General features: G+C 44.9%; 1 protein-coding gene across 1 annotated transcript in view; it reads left to right on the forward strand.

Annotated features, from left to right (window-relative positions):
• The first annotated feature begins 13,355 nt into the window (after positions 1–13,355).
• LOC139262750 (organic solute transporter subunit alpha-like) overlaps positions 13,356–23,236 on the forward strand; it is a 112,496-nt gene continuing 102,615 nt past the window's right edge. The window contains exons 1-4 of the mRNA XM_070877901.1: positions 13,356–13,466; positions 15,668–15,830; positions 17,371–17,387; positions 19,016–19,094. Of these exons, the coding sequence (XP_070734002.1) occupies positions 13,356–13,466; positions 15,668–15,830; positions 17,371–17,387; positions 19,016–19,094 (370 nt within the window). The remainder of the gene's footprint in view (positions 13,467–15,667; positions 15,831–17,370; positions 17,388–19,015; positions 19,095–23,236) is intronic.

The following is a 23,236-nucleotide window of genomic DNA, read 5'->3' on the forward strand; positions in this document are numbered from 1 at the left end:
CGTCCTTGAATCATGGGGCTAGCAGTGCCCAGGTAAAATAGCCTGATGAACCGGAATCATATTTTTCATTGTTTGATGTTGATTGCAAATGCCAATACCTCTTGAATTTCTGAGGATTATAACTTAGAACAGATTGATCAACCGAAAATGACTGCGGGAGGACAGGGGAAAGCTGTTCTGTACTGCACTGAAGGATGGGGTCAAACCGTGGAGGTGGACAACATCTGCTGCTATGGTTGCCAACTTCATAGAAGAGCTTTAAATGACATCGTTACCAGTCTACAACAACAACAAGAAGTTGTATTTATATAATGCCTTTAACATAATAAAATGTCCCAAGGTGTTTCACAAGAGGGAGGGATTCAAATTCCTGGGGCATTGGGACCGGTTCTGGGGGAGGTGGGACCAGTACAAACCGGACGGTCTGCACCTGGGCAGGACTGGAACCAATGTCCTCGGGGGAGTGTTTGCTAGTGCTGTTGGGGAGGATTTAAACTAATATGGCAGGGGGATGGGAACCAATGCAGGGAGACAGAGGGAAACAAAAAGGAGCCAAAAGCAAAAGACAGAAAGGAGATGAGGAAAAGTGTAGGGCAGAGAAACCCAAGGCAAAGAACAAAAAGGGCCACTGTACAGCAAAATTCTAAAAGGACAAAGGGTGTTAATAAAACAAGCCTGAAGGCTTTGTGTCTTAATGCAAGGAGTATCCGCAATAAGGTGGATGAATTAATTGTGCAAATAGATGTTAACAAATATGATGTGATTGGGATTACGGAGACGTGGCTCCAGGATGATCAGGGCTGGGAACTCAACATTCAGGGGTATTCAACATTCAGGAAGGATAGAATAAAAGGAAAAGGAGGTGGGGTAGCATTGCTGGTTAAAGAGGAGATTAATGCAATAGTTAGGAAAGACATTAGCTTGGATGATGTGGAATCTATATGGGTAGAGCTGCAGAACACCAAAGGGCAAAAAACGTTAGTAGGAGTTGTGTACAGACCTCCAAACAGTAATAGGGATGTTGGGGAGGGCATCAAACAGGAAATTAGGGGTGCATGCAATAAAGGTGTAGCAGTTATAATGGGTGACTTTAATATGCACATAGATTGGGCTAGCCAAACTGGAAGCAATACGGTGGAGGAGGATTTCCTGGAGTGCATAAGGGATGGTTTTCTAGACCAATATGTTGAGGAACCAACTAGGGGGGAGGCCATCTTAGACTGGGTGTTGTGTAATGAGAGAGGATTAATTAGCAATCTCATTGTGCGAGGCCCCTTGGGGAAGAGTGACCATAATATGGTGGAATTCTGCATTAGGATGGAGAATGAAACAGTAAATTCAGAGACCATGGTCCAGAACTTAAAGAAGGGTAACTTTGAAGGTATGAGGCGAGAATTGGCTAGGATAGATTGGCGAATGATACTTAGGGGGTTGACTGTGGATGGGCAATGGCAGACATTTAGAGACCGCATGGATGAAGTACAACAATTGTACATTCCTGTCTGGCGTAAAAATAAAAAGGGGAAGGTGGCTCAACCGTGGCTATCTAGGGAAATCAGGGATAGTATTAAAGCCAAGGAAGTGGCATACAAATTGGCCAGAAATAGCAGCGAACCTGGGGACTGGGAGAAATTTAGAACTCAGCAGAGGAGGACAAAGGGTTTGATTAGGACAGGGAAAATGGAGTACGAGAAGAAGCTTGCAGGGAACATTAAGGCGGATTGCAAAAGTTTCTATAGGTATGTAAAGAGAAAAAGGTTGGTGAAGACAAACGTAGGTCCCCTGCAGTCAGAATCAGGGGAAGTCATAACGGGGAACAAAGAAATGGCGGATCAATTGAACAAGTACTTTGGTTCGGTATTCACTAAGGAGGATACAAACAACCTTCCGGATATAAAAGGGGTCAGAGGGTCTAGTAAGGAAGAGGAACTGAGGGAAATCTTTATTAGTCGGGAAATTGTGTTGGGGAAATTGATGGGATTGAAGGCAGATAAATCCCCAGGGCCTGATGGCCTGCATCCTAGAGTACTTAAGGAGGTGGCCTTGGAAATAGCGGATGCATTGACAGTCATTTTCCAACATTCCATTGACTCTGGATCAGTTCCTATGGAGTGGAGGGTAGCCAATGTAACCCCACTTTTTAAAAAAGGAGGGAGAGAGAAAACAGGGAATTATAGACCGGTCAGCCTGACCTCAGTAGTGGGTAAAATGATGGAATCAATTATTAAGGATGTCATAGCAGTGCATCTGGAAAATGGTGACATGATAGGTCCAAGTCAGCATGGATTTGTGAAAGGGAAATCATGCTTGACAAATCTTCTGGAATTTTTTGAGGATGTTTCCAGTAAAGTGGACAAAGGAGAACCAGTTGATGTGGTATATTTGGACTTTCAGAAGGCTTTCGACAAGGTCCCACACAAGAGATTAATGTGCAAAGTTAAAGCACATGGGATTGGGGGTAGTGTGCTGACGTGGATTGAGAACTGGTTGTCAGACAGGAAGCAAAGAGTAGGAGTAAACGGGTACTTTTCAGAATGGCAGGCAGTGACTAGTGGAGTGCCGCAAGGTTCTGTGCTGGGGCCCCAGCTGTTTACATTGTACATTAATGATTTAGACGAGGGGATTAAATGCAGTATCTCCAAATTTGCGGATGATACTAAGTTGGGTGGCAGTGTGAGCTGCGAGGAGGATGCTATTAGGCTGCAGAGTGACTTGGATAGGTTAGGTGAGTGGGCAAATGCATGGCAGATGAAGTATAATGTGGATAAATGTGAGGTTATCCACTTTGGTGGTAAAAACAGAGAGACAGACTATTATCTGAATGGTGACAGATTAGGAAAAGGGAAGGTGCAACGAGACCTGGGTGTCATGGTACATCAGTCATTGAAGGTTGGCATGCAGGTACAGCAGGCGGTTAAGAAAGCAAATGGCATGTTGGCCTTCATAGCGAGGGGATTTGAATACAGGGGCAGGGAGGTGTTGCTACAGTTGTACAGGGCCTTGGTGAGGCCACACCTGGAGTATTGTGTACAGTTTTGGTCTCCTAACTTGAGGAAGGACATTCTTGCTATTGAGGGAGTGCAGCGAAGGTTCACCAGACTGATTCCCGGGATGGCGGGACTGACCTATCAAGAAAGATTGGATCAATTGGGCTTGTATTCACTGGAGTTCAGAAGAATGAGAGGGGACCTCATAGAAACGTTTAAAATTCTGACGGGTTTAGACAGGTTAGATGCAGAAAGAATGTTCCCAATGTTGGGGAAGTCCAGAACCAGGGGTCACAGTCTGAGGATAAGGGGTAAGCCATTTAGGACCGAGATGAGGAGAAACTTCTTCACCCAGAGAGTGGTGAACCTGTGGAATTCTCTACCACAGAAAGTAGTTGAGGCCAATTCACTAAATATATTCAAAAGGGAGTTAGATGAAGTCCTTACTACTCGGGGGATCAAGGGTTATGGCGAGAAAGCAGGAAGGGGGTACTGAAGTTTCATGTTCAGCCATGAACTCATTGAATGGCGGTGCAGGCTAGAAGGGCTGAATGGCCTGCTCCTGCACCTATTTTCTATGTTTCTATGTTTCTAAGAGCATTATTAAACAAAATTTCACACTGAGCCATATAAGGAGATATTACAACATGTTGGTCAAAGAGGTAGGTTTTAAGATGTGTCTTAAAGGAAAAAAGAGAGGCTTAGGGAGGGGATTCCAGAACTTTGGGCCTATACAGCTGAAGGCACGATCGCCAATGGTGGAGCAATTAAATCGGAGATGCGCAAGAGGCCAAAATCTGGAGTCAGTGACTAGGGAATGTAGTTTGCATTGGGAACCGAAGACAATGGGCGACAGATCCATATGGAATACGTAGGGACCCGGTGCACATTGCGCATTCGCCGAAAATCAGCTTTTCCAATCTGTCAAGATGTCTCTTGACAGATCTTCCACATCCCAGGGAGAAAGACATCCGCGCAGGCGAGATTGGACTATTTGCCCATCTCTTGCTCAGCGAATGTCCTTCAAACTCTTAAGCCTGGTAAAAGCAGGCACAATAATGTAGAAGTGTCATATTCAGTCCTTCATACAAACATGACATTCCAATTCTTAACACCATGTATTCTGATTGGTATCAAGCAGATTAGTGAATGTAGCAACCATGGGCCAAGAAACTATACAGCTTTTCATTATGTTGTGTTTGGTGTTTTAGGGAGTTATTCTCATTGATAGTAATAGGAACACGGAGATATGGAGTTCCCATTACTATCAATGAGAATACTGTACTGTGATTGGTTGTCCAGGCCCACGTGACTCCAGCTTCTCTGTCAGTATCTCGAAGACGTGGGCGCGCTACGATGCACGGGAAAAAGGCGGCCTACGACCAGAATCGAAGGCGCCTCCAGGAGCACCAACTTCGCAAAAGAATTTCTGGTCAGAGGCGTTTACCTTCTCCTCCGACTGGAATTTCAGGGTCAATGGCTTCATCCTTCCCAATATTTTGTTGGAGGAAATTTCTGCTCATACAGCACTGGTATCGGATAAGCAGTCTGACAATTTAGAGACAGTGGAGGGATCGAAAGAAGTGGCGGTGAGGTTGACCTGGGTGTTATCAGCATACATGTGGAACCTGTCGTGTTTTTGGATGATGTCGCTGAGGGGCAGCATGTAGATGAGAAATAGGAGGGGGCCAAGGATAAATCCTTGGGGGACACCAGTGGTAACGGCACAGGAGTGGGAAGAAAAACCATTGCAGAAATCTGTGTCTATTCAAACAAATTATACTTAACATGCCTGGAATCTGAAATAAAAATAATAAATGTTGGGAATGTAAACAATTGGAAAAGCTCAAAAAGAATCTGGCAATATGTTGCAAGTTGTAAATTGTTTTGTCTAGCAAACCCCTTGAAATTCAATAACAAGCAATAAGTCTGGCGATATAACATCAATATTTAAGAAATATTTGTTTTGCATTGTTTTAAAAGGCCAACACAATAATGTTGTACCCTTGTTTAGAAAACTGCAGAGAAAGAAGAAAGACTTACATTTATATAGCACCTTTCACAATCACCGGACATCTCAAACACTTTACAGCCAATGAGTCACTGTTGTAAGAACTTTAGCAAAGCGTTTGATAAGGTCCCACATGGCAGACTGGTCACAAAGGTAAAAGCCCATGGGATCCAGAGCAACGTGGCAAGTTGGATCCAAAATTGGCTTAGAGGTAGGAAGCAAAGGATGTTTTTGTGACTGGAAGGATGTTTCCAGTGGGGTTCCGCAGGGCTCAGTACTGGGTCCCTTGCTTTTTGTGGTATACATCAATGATCTAGATTTGAATATGGGGAGTATGATTAAGAAGTTTGCAGATGACACTAAAATTGGCTGTGTGGTTGATAATGAAGAGGGAAATCCTGGATTGCAGAAGGATATCAATCTACTAGTCAGGTGGGCAGAACAGTGGCAAATGGAATTTAATTTGGAGAAGTGTGAGGTAATGCACTTGGGGAGGACACATTAAACGGTAGGCCACTTAGAAATGTAGATGAACAGAGGGACCTTGGAGTGCTTGTGCACAGATCCTTGAAAGTAGCAGGCCAAGTGGATAAGGTGGTTTACAAGGCATATGAAATGCTTGCCCTTATTGGCCGAGGCATAGAATACAAGAGCAGGGAGGTTATGCTTAAATTATATCATCATCATCATCATAGGCAGTCCCTTGGAATCGAGGAAGACTTGCTTCCACTCTTAGAATGAGTCCTTAGGTGGCTGAACAGTCCAATACAAGAGCCACAGTCCCTGTCACAGATGGGACAGACAGTCGTTGAGGGTAAGAGAGGGTGGGACAGGTTGGCCACGCGTTCCTTCCGCTGCCTGCACTTGTTTTCTGCATGCACTCGGCGATGAGACTCGAGCCGCTCAACACCCTCCCTGATGCAATTCCTCCACTCAGGGCGATCTTTGGCCACAGACTCCCAGATGTCTGGTTAGGCCACAGCTGGAATATTGCGTGCAGTTGTGGTCGCCCTATTATAGGAAGGATGTGATTGTACTGGAGAGGGTGCTGCCTGGAATGGAGAATCTTAGCTATGAGGACAGATTGGATAGGCTGGATTGTTCTCTTTGGAACAGAGGAGGCTGAGAGGAGACCTCATTGAGGTGTATAACATTTTGAGGGGCTTGGATATAGTGGATAGCAAGGGCCTATATCCCTTGGTGGAGGGGTCAACTACGAGGGGGCATAGTTTTAAGGTGGTTGGTGGAAGGTTCAGAGGGGATTTGAGGGAATGCTTCTTTATGCAGAGGGTTGTGGGGATCTGGAACTCACTGCCTGGAAGGGTGGTAGAGGCTGAAACCCTCACCACATTTAAAAGCTGCTTGATGGGCACTTGAACTGCCATAATCTGAAGGGTTATGGACCTAGAGCTGGTAAGTGGGATTAGACTGGATAACCTCTTGTTGGCTAGCGCAGATACAATAGTAAGTACTCATCATCAACATAGGCAGTCCCTCGGAATCGAGGAAGACTTGCTTCCACTCCTGAAGTGAGTTCTTTGGTGGCTGAACAGTCCAATACGAGAGCCACAGACTTTGTCACAGGTGGGACAGAGAGTGGTTTAGGGAAGGGGTGGATGGGACTGGTTTGCCGCATGCTCTTTCCGCTGCCTGCACTTGATTTCTGCATGCTCTCGGCGATGAGACTCAAAGAGCTCAGCACCCTCCTGGATGCACTTTCTCCAGTTAGGGCGGTCTTTGGCCAGGGACTCCCAGGTGTCAGTGGGGATGTCGCACTTTATCAGGGAGGCTTTGAAGGTGTCCTTGTAACGTTTCCGCTGCCCATCTTTGGCTCATTTGCCATGAAGGAGCTCCGCATAGATCACTTGCTTTGGGAGTCTCGAGTCTGGCATGCGAACTATGTGGCCTGCCCAGCGAAGCTGATCGAGTGTGGTCAGTGCTTCAATGCTGGGGACGTTAGCCTGGACCAGGACGCTGATGTTGGTGCGCCTGTCCTCCCAGGGGATTTGTAGGATCTTGCGGAGACATCATTGGTGATATATCTCCAGCGACTTGAGGTGTCTACTGTACATGGTCCATGTCTCTGAGCCATACAGGAGGGCGGCAGTGTGCCAGTGCAGCCTTCGGCCACCTGAGGAAAAAAGTGTTTGAAGACCAGATCCTCAAATCTACCACCAAGTTCATGGTCTACAGGGCTGTAGTAAAACCCGCCTTCCCGTATACAGGGAATCAAATACAGCCAGAGTGATCTCGTGGACTAGTTTCGATTGCCTGGATGGGTTGGAGAGGAATTTTCCCAGATTTTTTTTTCTCAATTGACCTGGGTTTTTATCCGGTTTTTGCCTCTCCCGGGAGATCGCATGGCTCCAGTTGGGGTGGAGTGTAAAATGTTGCGATGCATGGGGTGTCGTGGTTGTGGAGACTGGTTGGGCCGGATGCTCTTTACCTTTCTGCCATTGTTCATTGTTAATAGGTTTATATGTAACCTTCAGGCTCTTTGCCGGCCGGTGCGGACACAATGGGCCGAAATGGCCTCCTTCTGCGCTGTCAATTTTTATGTTTCTTTTCTACGTAATGTGGGAAATGCAGCAGCGAATTTGCGCACAGCAAGCTCCCATAAACAGCAATGTGAGAATGACCAGATAATCTGTTTTTGTTATGTTGATTGAGGGAAAAGTATTGGCCAGAACACCGGGGATAACTCCCCTACTCTTCTTCAAAATAGTGCCAGGGGATCTTTTCCATCCACCTAAGAAAGCAGATGGGGCCTCATCAGAACGACCACTCCTCCGACAGTGCAACACTCCCTCAGCACTGCACTGGAGTGTCGGTCGAGATTTGTGTGCTCAAGTTCTTGGAGTGAGACTTGAACACACAAGCTTCTGACTCAGAGGTGAGTGTGCTACCCACTGAGCCACAGCTGACACTAAGAAAACTATTGTTTGCTCTCAGACTCTACATTGAATCATGTAATGTTACAGCATAGAAAACAAATCATTTGGCTCATCAAATTTGTGCTACTGTTTTTTTCCATATGAGTCACTAAGCCGAATCCCATTCTCCTGCTCAGCCAATAGCCTTTAATACTCATCTTTTTCAGGTAAATACCTAATTCCCCTTTTGAAAGGACTTATGAATTCTGCTTCAACAAGGGTTTGTGGCAGGGAATTCCACATTCAAAGCACTCTGTGCAAATAATTATTTTCTAATTTACCCTTTAATTCTTTTTGTGACTGTCTTTAAATTTGTGCCCTCTTGTTATCACCTTGTGGACTAGTGGAAACAATCTATCATTACTTATCATAAATCTTCTTAAATTTGAAGATTATCAGGTCACCCCTTTATCTTCTAAGCTCTAGTGCAAAAAGTCCTAATGTTTCAATTCTCAACTTAATACAACTATTTTAGCAGAAACTTTAAACAAATGCCCCCTTTTGGCACTAGAACCCAAAAATTAACAATTTAAAACTGTGTCAGAAACCTTTAATCAAATTAGAATTTGGTTGCCGGGGGTGATGATGCACTCCAGTCCAGAAGGCCGTGAGCGTACCGGTGGACACCGTGTGCTCCATCTCTAGGGACACCCTGGCTCGAATGTACCCGCGGAAGAGAGGCAGGCAATCGGGCTGAACGACTCCCTTGACCGCCCGCTGCCTGGACTGGTTAATGGCTACCTTGGCCATGCCCAGGAGCAGTCCTACAAGGAGGCCTTCCGACCTGCCTGCTCCTCTCCGCACAGGATGCCCAAAGATCAGGTGGGAGTGTGGGACTGAAGTGCAACCAGAATTTGAGGAGCAGCCCCTTCAAATATTGGAAGAGGGGCTGCAACCTCACACATTCCACATATACATGGAACATGGACTCCTCTAGACTGCAGAAATTGCAGGTGGCCTGGGAGTCCGTGAACTGACTTAAAAAACGATTGCACGGGACTGCTCCATGCAACACTCTTCAGGCCAAGTCCCCAATAAATAAAGGGAGGACTCCAGCATAGAGAGCACTCCATTGGGGACCCCCCGCCTCCTCCGGATGGCATGGCGAGTCCAGACGTCAGACGAGGATGGCAAAGTGGAGAGTGTGCAAGAGCAGCCCATACGGGAATCCCCTCCGCACAGAGCTGAAAGGTACGGAGGGGATTTCCCGGAGTTGTGAGGCGCTGGCTCCCGAGGGAGGTTTCGGGGCTTGACGCTGATGAGGAATTCCTCAACTTAATACAGGCAGTACAATTTGCCTTCATGTAATCATACATAATAATGGACATGCTATACTCCTACATACCAGTATGTCATCTTGTTTGACATAAACAAAATAACTTTTAACTACACTTCTGTAACTAACCTTCAGAGTCTGGATGAAAGCCCACCCGAGCAGCTTTCTGTTTAAAAACCTGACTGTTGGTGTGTGCTCGTGTCCTTATTTTATCTCCCTGCATTCACAAACCGAGGATAGAGCTGATCCGAGACACTTTCTTTTGAGCACAGGAGACCAAAGACTTGCCAACACAATGGATGTGAGGTTGAACGTTGGTGCGATGACGCAGTCCTGCTTGACCCCAGTCTGGACGAGGATTGGTTCTGTGGTGGATCCATTGGTCAGGATCACGGCTTGCATGTCGTCGTGGAGCAGGCGGAGGATGGTGACAAACTTTTGGGGGCAGCTGAAATGGAGGAGGATGCTCCATAGTCCCTCACAGTTGACCATGGGTGAGCCACATCGTCCACATGCCCGACAGAGACTCCCTAAGCAAGTGCTCTATTCAGAACTCCTACATGGCAAGCGAGTCCCAGGTGGGCAGAGGAAACGCTTCAAGGATACCCTCAAAGCCTCCTTGATAAAGTTTAATATCCCCACCGGCACCTCGGAATCCCTGGCCCAAGACCAGCCAAAGTGGAGGCAGAGCACCCGGGAGGGCGCTGAGCACCTCGAGTCTCGTCGCCGAGAGCATGCAGAACCCAAGCGCAGACAGCAGAAGGAGCGTGCGGCAAACCAGGCTCCCCACCCACCCTTTCCTTCAACGACTGTCCCACCTGTGACAGAGACTGTAATTCCCACATTGGACTGTACAGCCACCTGAGAACTCACTTTTAGAGTGGAAGCAAGTCTTCCTCGATTTTGAGGGACTGCCTATAATGATAATGGATCTGAGGTGTCTATTGATTATTGAGACAGGCTAATGAATTGCTTATGGTCCTCGCTGTTTGCGGAAATAACTTCAATGGCAGCTCATTAGCATTCAAACTACCCTTTGCCTCAGTGCTTTAATTTTAAAACTTGTGTGAATACATTTTGCTTTAAAAAGTCACCATTTAAATGCAACTCTTTCCTGTAGAAAAATGGGTAACTATTCTGAAATGTGCTATTAATATGTAAACCAGACCTTTGTGAATACAAAATATGCATCTCAACATTCTGCATTATTGCAAAATATACATACGGAATACCAACAGCACAGCTTTACACACTATTACAATAATTTTGACTTTGTGCGGTAGTGTAAAACGAGAGTTAGTGATTCGGCAACCCATTTTAAATCTCTCATGATTTTTATTTCTATTAACTTTAATAGAATTAAAAATTGGGAGAGGTGTAAATAGGCTGCCGTTTCGCTATCACCCATTTTACACTATCACACAAAGTCAAAATTACTCCTACATCTCTCTCAGCATACAAGGAGGGTTACAACATGTCCAAAAACTAACAGGTCGTGGAGATGGCGCCCAGGATAGGAGCAAAATTAAGGAAGACTGAAAGCAACAGCATGCAAAAATTAAACAGGAGCATTCAATAATGAATCATTCCAATAGCTGGAGTTACTGTATTGAGCTGAACAAACACCATTGAAAGGTTTGTGAGATGCTGATGATTGAGCAAAATGTACCATCTTAAACTGAATCTGTTCTATTACAGCATTTCTGCCAAGTCTTGATTTCTGCTGCTTTGGTGAAAGGTTGTCGAGTCTACAAAGCTTTATAGTCCTTTTCTCAAATGAGAACTTTATTTTAGTTCATGTGCATTTCGAGACGCTGGCAGGATCACTGTACAACTTTACTATGTTCGCTATATCAAGTGTGATAATGTTACAGATTGGGTGAGAAATAAACTCTTGGATCTGGAGCAATCAGCATATATGAGCAGAGCAGACAACTGACTATTGGAAATACATTGGTGAGTTATGACTTGTTTGTTTAATAAAGGGGATGTTCCAAAAATGTATGTTCATATGCCTGAAGTAGTCACTGGTGATTTTGATGAACAAGTTGTAATGCTTAAACCTATTTACAATGGTTTCTGTGATCGTCTGTTGATTTGAGTCATAGAAGAATATTAGAATTACTAACACTTCTTCATTCATCCCGATGTTCCAGGGTGAGCTCAGACTCCTGGAAATTCCTGTCTGCTGAATCAAGCAGTTATGTAAGGTTTTAACTCAGACATTGTAACACTGAAAAATAAACCTTTTCTGTTTCTTAAATTTGAACTTTAATGCGCCTTTTGAACTATGTTAATCATTCTTCAATAGAACATAATGATGTTATGACTTGTGATATTTGGTAACTGGTTATGTTACTTTTAATAGGCATGCTGTAACACCGGTTAAAATGACCCTTATCTTTAGCTGTCATTGCTTTTCGGTTCTTCCACTAGGTGTGCCTGCCATTTATTTAGCTTCAACATTTTGCTGCAATTGCCGCCCTTTCCCCATGACATTTTCAAACCTCCCCGATGCTCTGAAGTTCTCTGTGTCTATATTTTAATATATTTGCTGGCACCACTGAAAAGAAAACTCCATCTCTGACTCAGTCCACTGGTCCATCACAGCCATCCTTTCTTTCTTCTATCGCTGCCTCTCTTCCCATCTGGTTAATTTTTTTGGCTATTCATGTCATATCTTGTCCTCAGCATTTTTAGTGCACCTTTCCTTTGCCTCTGCTAACCCCACCATATTGTTGACTGTTCTCCGCTCTTCCTCTTTCTTCATTTGTAATAGCCATTTAATATGTTTAATGGCTGCTTGCTTAGGCCATTTCAGTTCTCCTGTCTGAAACCATGACCTCCCTCTATTTAAGGTCATTCCAGCCTGACCGTCTCAGACAATAGAGATATCGGGAGCGAGGACACAGACATTGGCTAGGGTGAACAAAGAGGAGACATGCCAGACATAAAGAAGTTATGCAGATACAGACACAAAGGAAGAAATGGGGGCAGGAAGTGACAGATATTTTAGTATTAATCAGAGAACCAGGTTAGTAGTTTTGACAGTGTGGTGGGAGTTGTCACATTGCAAATAAGTTAGAAAATTACATTTTGGCCACTGATCCTTTAGTGATAGCTGTTGAAATTTTGATGATGACCATAACAATGGGAACTAAAGTAGAATACAGTACAATCGCACCAAATTAGGTCCAGTCCCTCACCAATGTGGTTGGTTCTTAACTGCCCTTTGAAGTGGCCTAGCAAGCCACTCAGCTTTATTAAACCACTACCAGCAGTTTATGCAACCCACTAGCACCTCCTCAGTGCAATAAATGCCACCCTTGCCAGTGATGCCCACATCCCAAAAATGAACTAAAAAAACATACAAGAGGTTTTAAATATCTTCCATGATTTCAACCTGCTCATTTTATACCACATTAAGGTAAAGTTCATAAATCTTCTTGTCACACTGGTGATGGGATTATTGCTCTGAAGTTTGGTGATATCTCATACCATGGGGGCAATTGTAGCCTAACCCGCCCGTCGGGAAACTGACGAGATCTGGTGCCACGCTGGTTTTACACTCTGCCTGATTTTACTTTCCATTGCAGTCACGGAGAGTAACTGCAGGTGTGTAAAACCGACTTTCCACCCAATTCTGTGGGTTTCTTGCCTGCCGAGTGAAGTTCAAATCACCCCATTGTGTCTGTTTTTGTGTTTGTTCACCAATTATTAGCTCAATTCCACTACTTGCCATCATCAGTTACTATTTATAATCCATCACTTTTCAGTCTGTTCTGGAAATTATTGTTTTTTAATCATGTTCAACATAATACTTGTTGCCACTTTAGGCAGTGCAGTAAAATGAAGTATAGATTTGACTTGACAGTACTAAAGCTCGCATGTAGTCTGGACAAAGCGATTTTAGTACAGCATGAAGTAACAATTCGGTACAGAATTTAAGTAAAACTTGGTAAGAAATCACTATTCCTGGAAGTTGTCAGCACAGGACTGATTTGAACTTTACAGACTGAAAATAGAGGCGTTGTCGTTTTGCCAAGGGTGGAGGTGCCAATTAACTTCATTTGTGTATCTAATTTGGATTAGAGTAAGCAGGTGGAGCAGCAGCAGTACAGTGAACAGTGGAAAAATTCAGACAAGTCATGACTCGTATCATCTGGCATGGTACGATTCACGTGTGTCTCCATGCTTTCAAAAGTAGATCCAGCAGTGGCACTGAGACCTATAAAGCACTGCATGTAATTATAAGTGTGGTATGTAATTGAGTCGGGTGGGGGAACACCTACAATGATACCCCTCAGGTCTAGTCTTAGCATTGAGAATGCCAATTGTACTCTTATACAGTTTTCCTAAGTAATGATATCCTCTTTCATTGTAACGTTTGTTATTTGGAAGAGCCCATTTATTTTTAGATGTTTTGTTTTCGAAGTCACCATACTTTTCAGATTCAAGTTTTGTATAATTCCCATTCATTTGCATGCCACATGAAGTCCCTTCAAATGTAGGATTTATTGAAAAAAATGTTCAATCACAACAGGTTTAAGTTGCAAACAGTTACTATTAAAAAAAAATTGATCCTAAATCCTGTATGTTAGACAGAAATAATTTTGTTTGATAATAAACCAATAGGAGAAGGCTGAAAGCTTGGAGAGTTCAGGATCTGTTCCCAAACTAGGGCCCAAGATTCGGGTGGAGTTGCTCCAATTTTTTTGTTTAGTTTGGAGTATCTTAGAAATTGCAATTCTCGGCATTTAGTTTGCTCCAGTTCTAGTGAGTTAGTTTAGTTTCGTTTCAGTTCGTTTTTTTTTTCAAAAGTGGGTGTGTCCAACCATTTAGGCCTGTTTTGCAAGTTTAGGCAGCGAAAACTTACTCCAAACTAACTTTGAATGGAGTAAGTGTCCACTTTTGTAAGTTCTGAAAACTTTACCTAGAGTTAAGTTCAGTGCCGGCACAGCCAGAGACGGGGTGGGAAGCATTAAACACATCACTTAAAATGACCTAAAACCTCTTGCGATGATATTTTGCCTTATATCTGCTGAGTGAGGACAGTTGTTTCTCTTTTTTTAAATAAGCAACATCAACGGGGTGGGAGGGGGGGGAGGGAAGTTAGAAGATTTTCCAAAGCACTAAACACCTTCACAACAACATTAAAGAAGCATAAGTACATTTAAAGCACCAAGCACTAAACAAAGCACAAAAAGTAATAAGCAATTAATTAACAAATAAAAAATAGAAGGAACCCTGCACCTAAAGCACCAAGACCAAAGTAATAAGCAACCAATCAATAGCAAACAAAAAATAAAAGTCCTACCTTTATGTGAAGGGAAGGTGTTTCTGTCAGCCTCTCTCTGTATTTCTGTCCGTGTCTCTCTCTGTGTGTCTCTGTCAGTGTCTCTCTCTCTGTCTCTGTCAGTGTCTCTCTCTGTGTCTCTGTCAGTGTTTCTCTGTTTTTGACAGTGAGGGGGGAGGAGGAGGGAGGGGGAGGAGGAGGGGAGAGGGGCTGAACGGGAGGGAGGAGGGAAGGCTGAATTGGAGGCTGAACGCGGGGGGCGGGGGGCTGAACGGAGGCTGAACGTTGGTGGTGGGTGGGTTGGGGGTGAGTGGTGGTGTGGAGGTTAAGTTTCACTGATCCAGTACTTTATTTTTTTTTAAAGTCTCAGTTTTTCAGGTTTGATGAAAGGCATATCTGGCCTGGTCTTTGATGTTAATTTGCTGAGGTCACAGGACCATAGGACAGTAATGCTGTCAAATAACATAACAGTACCACAATTATATACGAATTAGCCATTACGTAACTTTCTCACACTACCACCTATAACACAAATCAATCGATTATTGTGACTCACCTATGTATTTTAACAAATGATTAATTACCAGCTCTTTCTTTTCTACCTGCTGTTACATTGCTTTTCCAAATCTATTTGTTTCATTCGTCCACCAACTTGTTTTCTACTGGTTTACTTATTTTCGTGCTAGCCCATCCCATTTCCTACTGCCCAAGAAGCTTACTACTCCAGAGACAACAATTTAATAACTCCTGTCTCAGAAGTCCAGAAGCTGCGAATTAATCCCACTGCCGGAGAAGCCCTAATTTAATTGATTCCCTTTTTCCCCCATTTCCCCAACTGCATCATTCCCAGCTGCCGGGGAAGCCATCATCATTGACATGGCCTCCAGCAGTGCCTTCCCGCTACCGTTGCCAACAAGAGCAAAAACCCCACTAGCCGATATATTTGCATCATTTTCTATACCTCCGAACTGTTTCCCCACTGCCCCAGAAACCAGCAGCTGTCTTTATTTAGTCTGAACATCTTCCTCGCAAGCTTTCCTTATTTAGTACCTTTCAGTCTGCAATGCCAGATTGCATTTCTTCCCCACTCATTTTGCCAATTTATTTTCTTTCTCTCCAATTTCACCACTGAGTTTATGAAGTTTGAGTTTGTCTGAACTGCAGAGCCTCGGGGGCCTGGAGCTACTGCACATGTGCGCACACTCTAGCATGCATGTGCAGAGGTCCCAGCACTGTTTTCAGCGTCGGGACCTGGCTTCGCCCCCCACTCCATGTGATGTGCTACGCCTAGAACGAAGATGTCCTGAGGAGCTCGGAGAATTAGAAGGTAAGTTTTCGGCGCCCTTTTTATTCTAGAAAGTTGGCACACCTTACAGGGGGCGGAAATTTGGGCCCATTGCTCGATGGATGCAACACCACACCTGCCACAAGAGGGCAGTGTAGAAACAGGCTGGTAGACCCAAGCACTGGCAATGTAGAAAAACAGATTCAACAAGGTTTGAGGAGTTTTTCAGGCTGAGCTGAGAGTGTGCACCAGCTTCGTTATAGCCCCCAAACTGATTGTAATTTATTCAAATCAATGTCACAATGTATTCTGCATGGTCTTCTGCAGCTCAGCTCCACATTCAATGGACACTGGGCAGCCTCCATGATGAGTACAGGAAGAGACCCTCTGTGAAAACTGGTACTGACAAATTTTGGAACTGTTGCGATATCAGCTCATAGTAACTTGCCATATTCTTCTTTCTGCATTGTAGTTCTGCAATTTTTTTCGGGCTACTTCCTATTGATTTTCTCCAAAATAGATCTCCACCTGCACAGAGTCCAGCCACAACATTCTTACTGTCACCAGCTGCCAATCTTAGGCACACATTGCCCAGCATAGGCATGACATTAGTTCCAGTGAAGGAAGGAAATGCTCCACGGGTGTTGGTGCTCACCCGCAATCAGCCCAGAATTACTGACTTCTCAAAATATTGAAATGCTGCTCGACATTGCCATTGGAAAGTAAACTCAGGCCGGGTGTAAAATGGGCAGCCGATCTGACGATCTGATCCCATGAGTTTCCTGCCAGGTGGGCATGGTTAAAATTACCCTCCTTGACGTTTCTTTGGACAAGGTCTGCAAAACGAAGAACCTGATTAATTTACAGCATTTGCTGCTGAGTAGTATATTCAAGGTTTAGACTCTTGTCCTGATTTAACTCTTTGGATAAAGCAAGTAATCAGTTTATGAAATTGCTTGTGTATAATATCAATGGTTGGAATTGAGTAAAGCTGTGAAGGTCTGTGGGGGTCCTCCCTCTACTCAAAAGTTGCTAAAAATTTGGATAATCTACTAAGCAATGTAACTGTGTTAGGGAGGGTCTCCACTGTAATCTCAGAGGGGTTATTTGCACAAACAAATTTGAGTTGTTTTTTGCATGCGCACTTTATAGGAGCATAGCCAAAAGACCGTTCTCCCCACTGCCCCCCCCCCCCATCGGAACCACGCATGCACACCCGTCGTTCCAGTGCATTGCCCAGCACAAACCCTGAGCCCGAAGCCCATTCACCCACTGTAGACCCAGCACAAACCCTGAGCCCGGAGCCCATTCACCACATGTAAGCCCAGCTCAAGCCTTGGAGCCTATTCACATACTGTAGACCCAGCACAAACCTGAGCTCAGAGCCCATTCATTGGGTGTAGGGCCAGCTCAGGGGGAGGGTGGGGGAGAAGGTCAGGAACTTGTTGGGGTGGGGGGGGGGGGGGGCGGGGAGGCGGTGAAGGTCATGGCGAGGCAGGACACTTCATTAATATATTTCAGACAGTCACATTGCAATTGAGATCCTGATTTAAATTTAACAGATGCCGCGTGGGTTTCCCAGGGCTCGGGAAACACGCAGTAAAAGGGAAGCAGGAGCTGCCGGCTCAAGAAGGTTGTAGGCCCAGCTCAAACCCCAGAGTGCATTTTACAGCACTCCTTGAGGGCCAGGAGGAGCAGAAGTGCCTCCATCCCCCACTGAGCCCTGAAGGAAGCTTTCATGCATCCCTCTGCCGATCGTGGCCATTCTCTCTGTCATGTATCCTACATGGTTACTATCACAAGGTGTGCCACCAGAGGGCACAGCAGTGGGAGACTCATAGGTTACCTGTACAGCTGTGCCTGGCCTAGTATAAAAGGCAGGCCACCAGGTGTGATCCTCACTCTGGAGTTAACAAATAAAGGATTAAGGTCACTACAGTTCAAGTACAATACATTGGGTGGAGTCATTGTTAGAGCATCTAAGGACACAACACTCTCCCCTGCCGCGATCGGATGCCTACCACACCCTGATCTCCGGTCTTCTCAACCCCTGATTGCCTCTCTCTTTCCCCCCCACCAAACCCCGATCTCTGGCTTTCCCCACCCCCTGATTGCCTCTCTCTCTCACACCGCAAGCCACGATCTCCAACCTCCAAGGATTGCCGACTGCAGCCTCCTGCCACAGGTTGTCCCGCTCGACAGCCAGCTAGCCTGTCAATTCTACTGGGTGCCAGATGGGAAATTGATGAAAGAAAATTATAATGCGGTCCTGATTTATCTGCTGATAAATTCGGCAGGAGCTCTGTGTACCCAGCCCCTATCGCCCACACTCCCCGTCTTCCCATAAATATCAGGGTCAATGTATCTGGCTAAAGAGACTATCTTATAAGTTGTTTACATTTTATCTTTTCAACTCAGAAATGTAGCAAATTTGAGCTTAAGTGACCCATTAAAGGGGCCCTAGTGGAATTGTCTCACGACATCTTGCTTTGCTTTTAAAAAAGAAATGTGTCCATATGGTCATTGTTATCTACTGTTACCAGTGTGATTATTAAACTTTATTGAATTAGAAGGGAACTTGTGTTTAAATACTGTCATTTGACCTATTTTCTGGGAATTTCCAGAAATGATTGGAATTCTGGTAGAGTAGTTAGCAGAATGATTGTTGCTGTTGAAATTGTAATCTGGCACCAATCTAATGGGATAACCAACACCAAGCACCACCAATTCACGTGGGATTGGAAACCTTACACTTGTTCAGGTCAAATGTGAAACGTGAGGATTATTTCTGTCTTCGCTGATGGCACCAAGGCTGATAGGTAATTACTGCTATATTTATATGAAAGAACTTGATGCAGAAGGAAGCTATAAAAAAAAAATCAGGACTAAAAAGTATGAAGATGTGAGCCCTAATTTTGCGATAAAAATGAAAGTAAGGTTGTGGTGGCTCATGGCACAGGCTCAGGCGACAGGTATTGCTGCAGGAGTTTGTTCCCCGAATTTGAATTGGCAACGGTACATGAAAAGCTTGTCCAGAGAACTTGGCCTGTGGCACACTTAGGAACATAGAAACAGATAGTATTAGTGTTGTGTATGCATGCTTGTTCACTGTGTGATGTCTGTAACACTGTCATGCAACATTGAATGCACCCTTGTACTGTACACACCTTACCAGTACACTAGAGGGTGCAGTTGCTGGAGACCCAGGGGTTGCCTGCACACGGCAGGTAACTGAGCATAAAAAGGAACACACAGCTTGTTGTCAGCACTCAGGAACTGTTAATAAAGGACTGCAGATCTGCACAGGTAAGTAGCATACCCTGCCTTGTGGAGTCATTACTAAAGGTGCCAAAGTAATGCAAGTGAGAGAATGTACAATGCAGGCTCGACTATGTGTGATCATAGCCAAGGTGTCATGTATACCGGTAGGACACTGCCAAAGGACATTGGGTCTTACAGGGACCATGCTAATGCCAATGGAATCCCCCTGTGGGAGACCCCCAGGTCCAGCAGGCTACCTGACCATGTAGCCTGGACCTTTGGAACGAATGTGATGCCCCTTGCAGGAAACACACACAGGCAGTGGGAGCAGACCCACTACAGGGACAGTGGTCAATGGGCAGCCCAGCCACCACCAATGGCAACCGGCACCAGACCAGCCCTACAACCCATAGCCACCAGGGCCAACACCAGAAGCATGAGGCCAATACCCTCCAGCTTTCCTGGCAAACCCTGGGATGACCTGACCCTCATCTCCATTGGTGGACAAGGAGCCCACCCAGCCTTGTGGCCCTGCCCACCACTCCACAACTACCCACATCACAGTGTATACACACCACCCAGTGCTGCAGTGGCTACCTCCCCGAGGGATCCCACAACAGTGACACCCACTTGGTTTGTGTGTGGGGGAGGGGAAACGTACGAGGCCAGCCTCAAGCACAGGGGTCACACCTGGCAACCACACAACCCTCACCACAACCTCCCATAGCCCACCACTGATCACCTCCCCTGGTCATGACAACTAGGATATGAAAAGTGCTCAGGGGGGAGTATTGTTGTGTCGGCATGCCTGTTCACTGTGTGATGTCTGTAACACTGTCATGCAACATTGAATGCACCTTTGTACTGTACACACCTTACCGGTACACTAGAGGGTGTTGTTGCTGGAGACCCAGGGGTTGCCTGCACACGGCAGGTAACCCAGTATAAAAAGGAACACACAGCTTGTCTTGTTGTCAGCACTCAGGAACTTCAAATAAAGGACTGCAGGTCTGCACAGTTTAAGTACCATATCCTGCCTCGTGGAGTCATTACTAAAGGTGCCTACATACACTACAATTAGAAAAGACCATTTTGGTCTAGCTGGCTAGCCCCAGAGTTCCTGGTTTGTCTGAGGAGCACAACGTTTGACAAGGCAGCATCTTTTGCCATTAAAGGGAAAGTTATGGTGGTGACAGAGAAGTGGACTATGGTTCACAATTATACAACAGAACTGTCTGGGCATCACTGCTCACTTTAAAAGCAGTGGCACTATCTGGACTTGTCACTTCAATAAAACCACAGGTGTCAGCACTTAAGAGGGAGGTCACTGACCAAATCAACACCGTTAACCAGCCTGTTCGTACTGCCTGGTGATGAGGAAGAAGTTTTCTGATATCAAAAGAAAGAAAGACTTGGATTTATACAGCACCCTTCATGACCACCGGACGTCTCAAAGCACTTTACAGCCAATAAAGTACTTTCTGTTGTAATGTGAAGCAAAGAGAAGGTAAGCATGCCTCTCACTTCTGCGTATAAACTTAAGTTGGCAATTGTTGCTCCCTCTGGGAGGTATCATTTAAAGTAATGTACACAACCACTGCCCATTTGCACAGATTCATTGTGTCTACGCTGCATGGCACATTTTCTATTAAAGGTGGGGGTGACAACCATGGAATGTTGAGGTGTTTTAGGCTAAAGCCTCCACTCTTGAAGGGGCATGAAGGCATGAATGCAGGGTATAGTCCTGTTCTTGTAAGAGCTATTTACAGATTTTTTCTTTTTCCAATAATGTGGGCACCCTGAAATACCAGACAATGAAAACACCATGGCTGCTTCCTGTCTAATAGCCACTGACATGTAAAAAGATGCTTTTGTGGCCAGATAGCACAACAACTATAACTTGTGTTTCATAGCATTTTTATCATAGAAAACATCCTGCTATGTGTTTTATAGAGGCATAATCAAATAAATAGATGCTGAGCCAAAGAAGGAGCTATTCGGAAGGGACACCAAAAACTTGCTCAAAGACGTGGACTTCAAGGAGGGTCTTAAAAGAGGAGAGGAAGGTAGAGAGAATGGAAATGGAAAACTACTCAGCAAAACCAACCAATTCAAAACAGATTTTTTTAACTTGTCTTTAGGAAGCCTATTACAATAGGCCAGCTTCTGAGTGCTTTGCCTGAAGACATGAAATTTGGCATGGGACCTTCTAAGAGTTTACTTAAATATTGTGCCTCCTCAGTGTTTATGTCCTTCTAACCTCCAGAAATTCAGGCAGCCATGAATTGGTTGTGTGAGGTCAGGAGCTTGATTTTCCGACCTGCATCTGCTATCAGCTGGGTCTTGTAAAATCAGGGCTGTAAAGTATAACTGAGGCAGAGGCTGCATTGATGCTGTGTTAAATAATACCAACAAAGTAGCAATGGCCCAAAATTGTAATGACAGCGAAACTGTCAGCGTCGCCATCATTACTATGTAAATTGACAGCAACTTCTGGCGTCTGCAGTTAAATGTGGAAATCCGGAAGTTGCTGTCAGTGATACCCTGCTCCTTCACAGGGTGCACGGTTGCAGTCTTCATGGATGCAATCAACACAGAACCAGTGATTAGACGTGAACTTCAACTTTTAAGGCATTATTCCCGCTGTAAAAACCATTGAAAATATTAAGCTGTGTTGAATGAGGTGTAACTGAGTTTGTAACGGCATACTAAATCATAATTACTGCTGAACAACCTCTCTGACCATGAAAAACTAATTTTATAAGTGTGGTGTGTCATTCCCCCCATGCCATGGTAAAAATTCCATAGATTTTTAAAATAATAAAAATTAACTTTTATTTCACTTTTAAAAGTTTGTTTATGATATTTCAGCTTCTACCTTAATCCCATGCGTATGTCCAAATCTTTATTTCACTATCTGTAAAATGATTAAAATGTGAATGATAATCCATGGTTTTTACTTCCTGGTTTGCTGACTATAAGAATTCTTCAATTTGATTGGCTGCTTAGCCTGATTGATCACTTCATTATTCTTGGACACCACAGATCCCATAAAATGGCACCAGATTGAAAGTCACGTTGGAATAGGGCATATCAACATTCTAGAGCCCACTAAATCTTTGTGGGTAGCTTTCTTTGAGGTCAGTGGCGAGTGCCATCCCTCGCTGCCAACCGCAAAATCTGGGCCAATGTATTGTTAAAAAAATAGATGCCAAATTTCCTTGCCTGTTTCAGTGAACTCCTGTCATAACCCTGTCAGAACAGCTTGCAAATAGTCTAGGGACTTGCACTTGCTACGCTGAGGGTTCCTGGCCCATTTGGGACTGAGTGTAAGTCTGGAGGCTGGTATTCCCAGTCAGACGAGGTCCATCAAAGGGGCCCAGCAGTTGGGAGCGGTGGAGGTCGGAGAGGAGCAGGTTGGGAGCAGCGAGCTGGTGCAGGGGCAGAAGGTAAACAAAGAAGTAAAAAGAAATTGAAGTGTGACATCACAGCCAAGCGGGTAAATGATGGCTGGTGGATTGGTGAGTATTTAATCTTTTTCTTTTTCTTTTCTTATCACTAGGTAACCTTAGGCATTGTTGCCAAATTAAGTTAATTTAAGGGTTAAGTCATGGCAGGAGACACCAGACCCATGTCATGCTCCTCCTGTGCTATGTGGGAAATCAGGGACGCTTCCAGTGTCCCTGACTACTATGTGTGCAGGAAGTGTGTCCATCTGCAGCTCCTGACAGACCCCGCATTACGGCACTGGAGCTGCGGATGGATTCACTTTGGAGCATCCGCAATGCTGAGGATATCGTGAATAGCATGTTTAGTGAGTTGGTCACACCGCAGGTAAAGGTTACATAGGCAGATAGGGAATGGGTGACCAGCAGGAAGAGCAGGGGAATGAAGGTAATGCAGGGGTCCCCTGTGGTCATCTCCCTCCAAAACAGATATACCGTTTTGGGTACTGTTGGGGGAGATGGCTCATCATGGGAAGGCAGCAGCAGCCAAGTTCATGGCACCATGGGTGGCTCTGCTGCACAGGAGGGAAGGAAAAAGAGTGGGAGAGCTATAGTGATAGGGGATTCTGTTGTAAGCGGAATAGATAGATATTTCTGCGGCCACAAACGAGACTCCAGGATGGTATGTTGCCTCCCTGGTGCAAGGGTCAAGGATGTCTTGGAGCGGCTGCAGGGCATTCT

The sequence above is a fragment of the Pristiophorus japonicus genome, chromosome 4, assembly GCF_044704955.1.
Source record: "Pristiophorus japonicus isolate sPriJap1 chromosome 4, sPriJap1.hap1, whole genome shotgun sequence".
Lineage (NCBI taxonomy): Eukaryota > Metazoa > Chordata > Chondrichthyes > Pristiophoridae > Pristiophorus > Pristiophorus japonicus.